This window comes from Cuculus canorus, chromosome 4 (assembly GCF_017976375.1).
Source record: "Cuculus canorus isolate bCucCan1 chromosome 4, bCucCan1.pri, whole genome shotgun sequence".
In the NCBI taxonomy this organism is placed as follows: domain Eukaryota; kingdom Metazoa; phylum Chordata; class Aves; order Cuculiformes; family Cuculidae; genus Cuculus; species Cuculus canorus.
The window spans coordinates 11,734,898-11,746,220 of record NC_071404.1 but is presented as its reverse complement, the minus strand read 5'-3'; the positions used below and the strand labels follow the sequence as shown (position 1 = coordinate 11,746,220).

Here is an 11,323-nt window from a genome sequence, read left to right as displayed (position 1 = left end):
ATTTGTTGGATGGTCGTATTCAAAGAGTAGTGATCAATGGCTGAAAGTCCAGATGGAGATCTGTGACAAGTGGCATCCCTCAGGGGTCCATACTGGGACCGGTGCTGTTTAATATCTTCATCAATGAGAGTGACAGCGAGATTGAGTGCACCCTCAGCAAGTTTGCGGATGACACCAAGCTGAGTCATGTAATTGCCACACCGGAAGGACAGGATGTCATCCAAAGGGACCTGGACAGGCTGGGGAAGTGGGCCTGTGAGAACCTCATGAGATTCAACAAGGCTAAGTGCAAGGTCCTACACCTGGGTTGGGGCAATCCCTGTTTTCAGTACACGATGGGGGATGATGTCATTGAGAGCATCTCTGCAGAGAAGGACTTGCGGGTGCTGGTCAATGAGAAGCTCAACATGAGCCAGCAATGTATACTCGCAGCCCAGAAGGCCAACTGTATCCTGGGCTGCATCAAAAGAAGCATGGCCAGCAGGGTGAGGGAGGGGATTCTGCCCCTCTGTTCCTCTCTTGTGAGACCTCATGTGGAATACTGTGTCCAGTTCTGGAATCCTCAACGTAAGAAGGATATGGAGCTGTTAGAATGGGTCCAGAGGAGGGCCACAAAGATGATAGGAGGGCTGCAGCACCTCCCCTATGAAGACAGGCTGAGAGAGCTGGGCCTGTTGAGCCTGGAGAAGAGAAGGCTCAGAGGAGATCTTATAGCAATCTTCCAGTACCTGAAGGGGGCCTATAAGAAAGCTGGAGAGAGGCTTGTGGGGATGGGACAAGGGGCAATGGGTATAAACTGGAGAGGGGCAGATTTAGACTAGACATTAGGAAGAATTTCTTCACCACGAGAGTGGTGAGACACTGGCACAGGTTGCCCAGGGAGGTTGTGGCTGCCCCATCCCTGGAGGTGTTCAAGGCCCAATTAGACGGGGCCTTGGGCAGCCTGATCTAGTGGGATGTCCCTGCCCATAGCAGGGGGGTTGGAACTAGATGATCTTTAAGGTCCCTTCCAACCCTAACTATACTATGATACTATGATACTATGATACTACTATGATTGCAACTGGAAGGATCCACATAAAAGATTTACCTACCTAAATGCCATTAATCTTTTGGTTTCTCACTACCAAAAAGGGCATGATAGTACCTCCATAATGCATAAAGACATTGACAGACTGAGCATAACAAAGGTTAGGAAACATTTAGAGAATGCAGCTCAGCGCTGAGTGCCCATAACCCCAGGGTCCTGGGCTGCCTAGGATCCAGGAGCCTGGAAGTCTCGGCTTTCTGGCACCTTATTGAGCAGTTGCCCAGGAGTCAGCGAGCAGTCATGCCAGCAGAAGCTGATTAAAGATCTCCTGACTTCCATTATATATGAAACAAACCAGACACATTCTTTAAGGAAAGATCAGATTTCACCAATCTGGCATTTTTCTGACAGAAAAACCTGCCATCCAGGAATCTTTAATCACTTCTATTGCTAATTGTGTTGCTAAAGCAATGCATTATGTTCCTCTGATGTACCACATGGCGAATCAAAAGTAGTGCTCTGATAGATTGACTAAAAGTCTCTCTTTAATCACCAACAGAAATTGCTGCTGATGTAAACAAATCAGTGTCAGCCTTAGTAAGTGCACATTTATAGACAGTTCAAAACTGCAAACAAGCAGTTTTCTGTGATAAAACAGTATAGGCTGGAGTGAGTCAAGAACTTTTATCATCACTGCTGTTACTCCGTTAGAGGTACTTACATATAGCATAACACTGCATTGAAGCACCTCACAGGTAGTGTTCCGAGGAATCCTTCCAGCACATCTGAGAGGAGGGGAAGCACTATCCACCCTTTGTAGATGAGATACTGAGGCATATAAGGTAAAGGCACAGCAAGTGAGTGGTGTGTATTGCACTGAGTTTTCAAGCAAGGACTGATTTAAAGAATGTAAAAAGGGAACAGAATGACAGAGTAAGAGAGTCTGCTATGATGTGGAGTAATTCAATAGGCACATCTTTTCAAACTCTTAATCCTTGCTGGACATTTCAAATTACTCCTCCCAGTACAGTTTAGCAGCTCCACACACTGTTTGCACCAAAATCTGGTGAGGGACACATCTGAGTAGGTGGTCTTAGAAAGGGTATCCCCACCGCAGAGAAGATTAAGCCCCTTCCTGCGTTCAGTTGTGGCCTTTTCTTTTAAAATTTAGCTGGAGTGGCAGGTTTTTTTCATGGTTTCTCATATTCTCCCCAGTATTTGACATGCATTTGCTTTCCAGATAGAGATTGTCCTTGTGGACTGAGAGTGTTAGCCTACTGAGAGATAAAAAGCCAGATCAAATAAAACATTTATGTGCCTAAAGGAAAGGCATTTTAGCTGCATCACCTTTATTTATAGTCTATTGGTGAAAGCACTCGGTGAGGAAGTGGAAGACTTCAGTATTAATTTCTTATTCCAACAGACTAAGTTGAAAGGGATGCTGTGCTGAAAGTGTTCTGCTACAGAGGAAATAATTTGAAATGTTGGGTCAAAGGCATAAAGCACAAAACCAAGAGAAGCATGTCCCTGCAGCCTAGGGTTAGCCTCTCTATTAAGTGTGCTGTTCATCTCAAACCCAGTCAAGTTATTATTTCTCTGACTCATGTCACTTACTAGACATCACACTGAAATACCTACTCTTAGTGTAGTGGTCTGCCTTTTAATTTGAGGATGCTTAACAGAGTTAATGGAGGGAAATATGAATCCTTGTTTTTTTTCCTGTCAAGAGGGTATACAGCTTTCTCTGTCAGCAGAGAGCTATCAGAAAATAGTATCATGCAAAATGAATGACTGCTGTTCACAAAAATGCTATAATACAACTAACTGATTTTGATGAAGCAGGCAGCTATATTTGATTTGTGTACTTTACATTCAGAACCATTAATAAAGCATTTTTCTTAAGAGAGCTACATATAGACAAATATAGTTAAGTGCTAGTTTACTTTTCATTAGATTTTTCATAAGTATAGTAAATTTCTTTATAGCAGAATGCCATTTGTTGTCATAAAAGCTCTTTTTTCCTACTGTAAACAGTTTAATCAGTATAGTCTATTAAAAATTAAGATTCTGTTATTTTGCATTGATTTCTGCTTTCCAAAAGAAAAATAAGGAGGGAGAACTAAGGAAGTCTGGTATCACAGTAAGATGTTAAGCTAGGACTAAGACACCAGGTTTTAATTCCTAATGTTTTCCATGCCTCTGTTGGGTTTTTTTGTTTTTTGTTTTTTTTTTTTTTCCTGAGAGACCAGCAATCTTTCTCTACCTTATCAATTGTTGTGCAGCTGAATTTAAAAGTATTTGGGATAGTGTAGTGAAGGACATGTGCGAGAGGAAAGATAAACTACTTAAAACGTCCTGTCATACTCTAAGGGCTGCCACTTCAAATAAAGGCAATGAAATAACTGTAGGTATTGCCTAAATTCAGACCAAGCGCTGTAGTCACTGTGAGTGGAAGATACCCCAGCCTTTCTAACTAAACCAGTAGCAGACTTACCCAGCCACTGGAGGTGCAGGCATCCATTATGGCCACCTGAACGCTGACTGTCTCAGCGTTCTTCTTTATGCTTCCTTGAGAAGCAGTATTTCTATTGTTTTCATATTACATACCTTTCTCAGTATTTCTTAGGAGTTCAAAGTGATTGGGAAGCCACAAAATTAAAGCCAGCTCAGTTACCAGAATGGGATCTGGGGCAATTTCACCCATGACGCTTCAAACTGCTGATCACTCCTTTCTCACTTCTTACGTGTCAGACTTCCTCATTTCTGTCCTAAAATAGAGATGTGAGGGTGTATAATCTGAACTGATGCTTTTTGCTAAAACTAAACAATATTCAATGTAGCATTATTTACACTACATGGTCTTTTGTGCTGAACTGCCAAACTGCAGTTTTGGCTTAATTTCAAGGATAAAGGACAAACCTAAGCTTAGTGTTAAACACCAAAATGAGCAATCCCTTACCCCTACCTCCTTCTATGTCATCCTGGTGTCATCTCCTGTGTATGGCCAAGCTGACCCACAGATTTGGAAGCCAAATTAATATTTGCAACGAAAAATGCAAATTCTGGCACTATACTTGTCTACAGTGCAAAGAAGGCAAGTAAACACTAATTTCTTCAGTGCTGGGGGTAGTCGCTTCCTCATGCATCATCCCCTCCCCCCTAACAAAGCTTTTTCTCTGAAGCATCTACCTTCTGCTCACCAAGGTCATAATGAGTAACCATGAAAACAAACTCACAGATAGCATCTGGCCTTTGCTTTGCACAGTTTGTAGATGCTCTCTCCTTCTTGACTGTAGCCATAGTTTTAAGGTTAGAACACTCTCCTGAACTGCACGCTGTTACGGAGATTTCCTACAAAATCCTTACACTTCTCAGATGCTGCTCTAACCAATATCAGCTTTCATAGAGCAAAAAATAAAACAACAGTTTTCATCACCAAACCCCAGATGCAATCTGATAATGCTCTTCACACAGTTTATATTTAAAATATAAAGTAGAGTTTGTTGGCCCGGTTATGTAGTAAAAAAACCCTTGACCCACGCTTTCTATGGGTTTGAACAGTAATTAAAGAAGAGAGGATTCTTTTCTTTCAGTTCTAGTACATTTACACACAAATGTTTGCTTACATTCCTTAGGTAGATTTCCTGAAAAAGAGGCAACGTCTAAGGAAGCTCCTAACATCCTTGCCCATACTGAGTACTTTCCTGATTCACAGGTAAATTCTGCTGAAGTTTTCTGGGCTTATTCACAAAGGGCAATACAACTCAATCCAGGCAAAGCTGCAAGAGACACAGTCTTTCATCTCAGGTCTAATTCTCAGAAACTGACAGTGTTCTTCAAGCAACATGACTCTTCTGAAAAGAGACTGCACAGAAGGAGGGCCTGATTGTTACATTAGACAATGATTTAAAGCTGTAATCCTGTCCAATCTCCTATACATAAAGCCCTTTCCATCTGCCCCAAGCCTGCAAGAGGCTGATTCTGTGGTTCTCACTCATGCAGAACACCCACAGAAGAGGGCTGAAGGACAGCAGCACTAAGCTTCATCCTAGCTAAGTTGTACTGTTCAGTATTTCAATAACGAACCAAAGGGGGTACTGTTCAGAAAACTGGTTTTGAAAATAACACATTAACTTATCATTGTAGAGAGAGAAAATTTTCTTCATGGTGACATGAGCAAATGAACAGTTAAAGATCAGGTGCTTGTTAAAAATCAATACAGCTTCATAGAAACATTTCACTCTTCCGCGACAGAAAAGAGTGACTGCTTCAACCAGTTCATCAGATGTGATCATAAAATATCTTCGCCGTTTCTCTTAAGCAAAAGCTGCATTGACTGTTTTTTTTCTGTACATGGTATTAGCCAACTTACAGTGGAAGCACAACCACAGTGAGAGTAGCAGAGCTGACAACTTTTTATGAAAAGTTAACACCACACAATATGTTACAAACAAATTCCAGTCTTCAGCTATTACAAGGAATAAGAGAACACTGTAATTAAAAAAACATATCAGCTCCATTTTACTTCCTTGAAGCATATTCAGTAGTTAAAATTAGAAACAATTTTTATAGAAATCCTCTGTATTTACTAATTTAGAGGGAAATGCACTAAAAACGGTGTATACTGCACAACTTTATTGATGACTATTACTTTTTATCTAGCTCAGAAGAAATAAGATCCTCTGGAGGCATTGAATCAGATGAGTAACTGTGATGAGAAAAATTAAAAGCACAGAAAGTTCTCTGGGTTTAAGTACGCTGCTGCACATAGATGTTCAGTATCTGCATCAATCCCTTTTAGACATTTGGAAATGCAAAACAAAAATAGAAGCATTATTTCCTTTATGTTTTTTATAGCAAAGAAATTACGTTTAAGGCACATCAGTCATTCCATACATACTTAACCTTCACTAAAATCTGAATGTCAATTAAATTTCACTTCCATAGCCTCCTTGAATTCTACAAGGAAAAACGAAGTGAAAGGATTGTTTATAGGCAACAAATCTCATTTCAAAAGCAGCGCAAGAATGAAAACTGCTGTGTGTCTGCAGACTGGGAAACCACTCTCAATGAGACTACCTGACAAAAGCAGACCTTCATCTTGGTAGAAATGGGTATCTCCAATGAAGCCACCCAGTAGCTCAGAGGTAGTAGCTATGTACCATGTGTTGCTTTGGTTGCTCTGGCAATTATATAGTTTCTTCAGATTAATCAAACATGAAATTTTTAGCTACATCATTACCTACAAACAATATAATCTTGTTTCAGCTCTTCTTGATGTAACTAACTTTTAAAACAATTCTCCATTTTGCTAAAGAGAAAATGGCTTGTAATTTCCTCCTCTTGGGTGCTATTTTTTTTTCCTATTTATTTGTTTCAGACATGTACTTGTACCAAATCACTGTTATTCATAAAGGAATATTCCTGAAAATAAGTCTTAATATCCCTTCTTTAAGTGCAAATGTTTAAACAAAGCTCAAATGTTTTCACCACTCCAAGCCTTACTTCAAGAAAGGATCCAATAAGTTACGGACTTATGACTTTGAAAATGTCTCAGTTGCTGCTTTAGTGAAATCAAACAAACTTCTAATGCATTTGGTGCAATCATATAATCCTTATTTTGGCAGAAATCCTATAAGTCGACCCTGAAGTTAAATTTTCTTTTGAATTAACATCAGAATCTTAGCCACCAACAACCTCCTTCTTCCAGGGTTATGTGAACCAAATGCTTATTATGAAGAACCGAGGAAACGAAGGGACTGCTCTATCATTTCTTCTTAATCCACAGAAATTTCAAGAGAAGAGAGGGTACGGGCACCTTTCACACAGAACAGGACTAGTAAAGGGGATATCTAATGATTCTCAGGTATAGATTCAAAGCTGTTTCAAGAAGCCTGCAGCACAAGCTTAGATTTCATTCTATTTTTCAAAGAGCTGTTTACTTGCAAAGGTTCTTTTGAGGCAGATGCCAAATACTGCTGCCTATGGAAGGAGCATAAAATGGAGTGGTATTTACCCCGCAAACAGAATACACACCTCGCAGCAGCACAGCTGGAGAAGGGATGTAAATGCTCAGCTGAGTTTACACTTGGTATGTATTCAGTGGTGAGTGTACAGACACCAGTCCTTGTTTCTCATGCTCTTCATCACAGTTTATGACATTTTATAAACCCATGGGAAATAGGGTTTGCTTTAATAACTAATTCAAATTCTTCTCCTCTCTTCCCTCTCCTCCCCCCAACAAAATTCTTTGAAATCATAAACTAGAAATGCAGACAGGAAAAGGGAAAGAAAGCAACAATAACATTAAAGGTTTGGAACAGCTGCACCTTCTTTTGAGATTTGTTCACATACAGCACTGACAATCTGCTATATATGCTTCTCATTAAAAAAATAAAGGATTTAATTGCTCTAAGAATGTAAATATGAAGGATTTAAAGACCTTGGTGGTGTGATGATTGCTCTCCCTCTGAAATTCTGCATAGCAGACTGCCTCCAACTGCCTGTCTCAGAATGAGAGCAGCATGCATCCAGCCCCTGAGATAAGCCTTTTAAGAGGGACCTAAAAAGACGGGGGGAAAGTTCCTTAGGGCACATGTAAGTTGAGCTGGCTGGAAATTTGACTTTTTTAACTCAGAAAATATAGGTCAAAACATTTTTACCAAAATGATTTCTTTCTTTTTTCACTCCAGGACAGAGAGGTGCTTAGGCTACTGATCTGAAAGCAATGGAGCAGGAATTTACCTCCTGGTAATCCAACAGGGAGAAATAATTTCACGGGGTGCATGTGCTCCTTTTCATATTTCATGAAAACATGCAAGACTGCCAGGCTTCCCGCACTGACAAATTTAAAATTATGGGAAAATAGGAAAGATGTTTCCCATTCAGCTCTATATGAAAAAAGACCCCTCCAAAGTAAAAGAAACCCCCACATTTTCCGTTTGACTTAAGCCCTGTGTAAAATCATCATTCAGAAGGTTTTAACAGTACAAAGGTTTATTTAGAAAAGAGTTTGGATTGTTCTTTAGGGCTTTTTTGGCAAACATTTAAATCCTTTCATAACTCAAATGACTGTCAGTGCCTGGTACTTTGCACTTTCTTTCTCCACACAAACAGTAAAAGCCAATTTCTTACTGGGAAGAGCCTATCACAGGCTCCAGCTCCTCTATTTATAAATACTTAAATCGCCACTATCATTGCCACTTAATCCTTCCTTTTGATGTCTCTGTTTGTCTTCCCACAAAATTCCAGAACTCCCAAACTCAGTTTCTTCCCCTACTTTCCTCTGTGGACACTACATGTTCTCCATCAGGGTTCCAGGTGATCACTCCCCTCCCAGTTTACTCATCCACACTCCAGTACCACTTCTCCAGCACCATGTCACCATTCTGTACCATGGTGAATGCCCTATGCCTCCCTGACACTGTCCCTGTACCCCACACCATCACTGCTCCACCAAGGAGATAACCCCTCTTGCTTCTCTCCAACCCCAAACCCCATGTTCTCTTCCTTCCTTTCTTTTTCAGCATAGAACGTTCCCCTTCTCTTTCAACTCCACTCTTGCTAAAGGCAAATCTATTCCTCCAGCTCAGTGCCGGAAGCTCTTCTTCTTCTTCTTAAATAGAATGTGTTTAAAGGACCTGCGGAAGTCCTGGTTGAAGATGGTATAGATGACTGGGTTGAGGGAGCTATTGCAATACCCAATCCAGAAAAAGAACTTGAAGAGAGTCTCAGGGACCTCACATGCCTCCCGGCAAATACCATAGAGGCTGTAGCTGAAGAAGAAAGGGAACCAGCAAACTACAAAGACTCCCATGACCACAGCCAGCACAAAAGTGAAACGTTTCTCCCGGGCCTGGGCGACTTTCTTACGGCAGATGCTGCTACGCTTCCGGCGACGGCGATATGAGAAGAACTGCATGGAGCGATTGCTAGCGCGGGACAGACGACTACTAGAAGAGTGCTTGGAGGAATATGAGTAGGAGAAGGACCGGCTCTTGCTGCTCTTGCGGGGATGCTCCTCCCGGCTCCGCCTCCGTCTGCTTTCTGAAGTGCTGCTCTCCTCCAGCTCAATGTCCTCCAGCTCAGAGGCTTTGCGCCAGTGGTGCCCTGAGTAATGTCCATTCTCTCCCAGCTGCATCCTGAGGGACGTGCAGCCCCCAGCAGGGCGGCTCAAGCCATTTTCAGTCTGTGAGGACCCCTCTGGCATTGTACGCTTCTCAGAGAGGGTCCTGGTCCTTAGCTTGGCCACACGGTAGATGCGGATATAGACCAACACCATGATGAGGCAGGGAGCAAAGAAAGAGCCAATGCAAGAAGAAAGGATGTACCACGTCTCATCATTGAGCTTGCACTGGGGAAAGACATCTCCTTCAGGGTCCCGGTACATGGAGATCAACGGTGGGAAGGAGATGACAGCTGAAATGAGCCAGACAGTGAGGATGATGGCCTTGATCCGCCGCGGGGTCCGTTTGAGGTTGTACTCCACCGCCTGTGTGACTGACCAGTACCTGTCCAGGCTGATGGCACACAGGTGCACGATGGAGGAGGTGCAGAAGAGCACGTCCAGCGCCAGGTAAATGTTACACCAAGCCTTGCCGAAGTACCAGTAATTCATAAGCTCGTTGGCTAAGGAGAAAGGCATGACCAGAGTAGCCACCAGGATGTCCGCGCTGGCCAGCGACACCAGGAAGAGGTTCTGGGGGGCTCTCAGAGCCCGGCTGGTGAGCACCGCGATCACCACCAGCACGTTGCCCACGATGGTGAAGACGATGAGGAAACCCACCAGGGCGGCCAGGCTGGCCACGGCCGCCGGGGAGTAGGGCGAGGGCGGCTGCAGGAGGGCCGGCGAGGACGGGGGCAGCGCCAGGGACTCGTTGAGGGAGCCCGGGCTGGCGTTGACCAGCATCAGCAGATCCATGTTGGGGTGCGCGGGGCGCCGGCGCCCTCAGAGAGCCCCGCGCAGCCCCCGGCCGCCCCGCCGCCCCGCCGCCCTCATCGCGGAGCCGCGGCCGCTCCGGGCAGGGCCCGCCCCGGCGCGGCGAGGGGGCGGCGGGGCGCGGCGCGCGGTCATGCCCGGCCCCAGGCAGCCCGCGGAGGAGCAGGCGCCGCCCGGCCCGCGGCAGCGCTCAGCGGGACCCGGGTCCTCGCGGCGTCCGAGCCCATGAGGAGCGGCGAGCGGCTCCCGGCGAAGTCGCGGCTGCCCGGCGGCTCCGTCCCTACTCTTGCATCGCGCGCCCCACCGCGCATGCTCAGCGCCGACAGGTGCAGCCGCCGCGCCCTCCTCGCCGGGCGGAGGAACGCCCCGGTTCTCCCCTCGGCGGGGACGCTGCCTCCTCCCCGCCGCCGAGCGCTGCCGGCTCTGGGGAGGGGCGGGCGCTGCCCCCGGCCGCGGCGCGGCTCGCAGCGGGGACGCCTCGAGGGGCGCCGCGAGGCTCGGCGGCGGCGGGACGGTCGCCACCTGCGCCGCTGCCCGTTTCCGCCAGGGGGCGGTGTTGCCCGCGCGTCAGGGGCGGTGGCGCCTCGGCTGGTCCCGGGACGGGCGGAGCGGGGCTCGGGGGGCGCTGGCCGGGATGAAGCCGGCGGCTGCCCCAGAGCGAGCGCTGCCGGGGGGGAGCGGGGAGACTCTTAGTCGTGATGTGAGGAGCGTCCTTGTAGCCAACGGGGACGGGCTGAGATCGATTCCTTAGTGAAGCACGCTTTACTCGCATTCGTGCGTGAAGGGGTGTCGTAGGATCACCAGAGAATCACAGAGTGGTTTGGGTTCGAAGGGACCTTAAAGACCATCCAGTTCCAACACCTCTCCTTCCCCCCCTCCCCCCCCCCCCTCCCCCGCCATGGGCAGGGACACCTCCCACTAGATCATAGAATCATAGAATCACTAGGTTGGAAAGGACCCACTGGATCATCGAGTCCAACCATTCCTAACACTCCCTAAAACATAACCGTCAGCACGTCATCCACCCGTCCCTTAAACAACTCCAGGGACAGTGACTCCACCATCTCCCTGGGCAGCCCCTGCCAGTGCCCAATGACCGTTTCCATGAAAAATTTTTTCCTGATGTCCAGCCTGAACCACCCCTGGTGCAGCTTGAGGTCAGTCTCCCTTGTCCTGTCCCCTGTCACTTGGGAGAAGAGCCCAGTTCCCTCCTCTCCACAACCTCCTTTCAGGTAGTTGTAGAGAGCAATAAGGTCTCCCCTCAGCCTCCTCTTCTCCAGGCTAAACAACCCCAGCTCTCTCAGCTGCTCCTCATAACACTTGTTCTCCAGCCCCCTCACCAGCTTCGTTGCTCT

At 45.9% G+C, this 11,323-nt stretch overlaps 1 protein-coding gene across 1 annotated transcript; it reads right to left on the bottom strand.

Annotated features, from left to right (window-relative positions):
• Window positions 1-5,885: 5,885 nt before the first annotated feature.
• ADRA2C (adrenoceptor alpha 2C) lies at window positions 5,886-10,080 on the bottom strand. Its single transcript, XM_009564641.2, has one exon. It carries the CDS (start codon window positions 9,948-9,950, stop codon window positions 8,619-8,621), a length of 1,332 nt encoding a protein of 443 aa, XP_009562936.2. The 5' UTR covers window positions 9,951-10,080; the 3' UTR covers window positions 5,886-8,618.
• Window positions 10,081-11,323: the final 1,243 nt, after the last annotated feature.

Excerpts from the sequence above, each read along its gene's own strand:
- ADRA2C (XM_009564641.2), bottom strand. The coding sequence starts at position 9,950 with ATGGATCTGCTGATGCTGGTCAACGCCAGCCCGGGCTCCCTCAACGAG.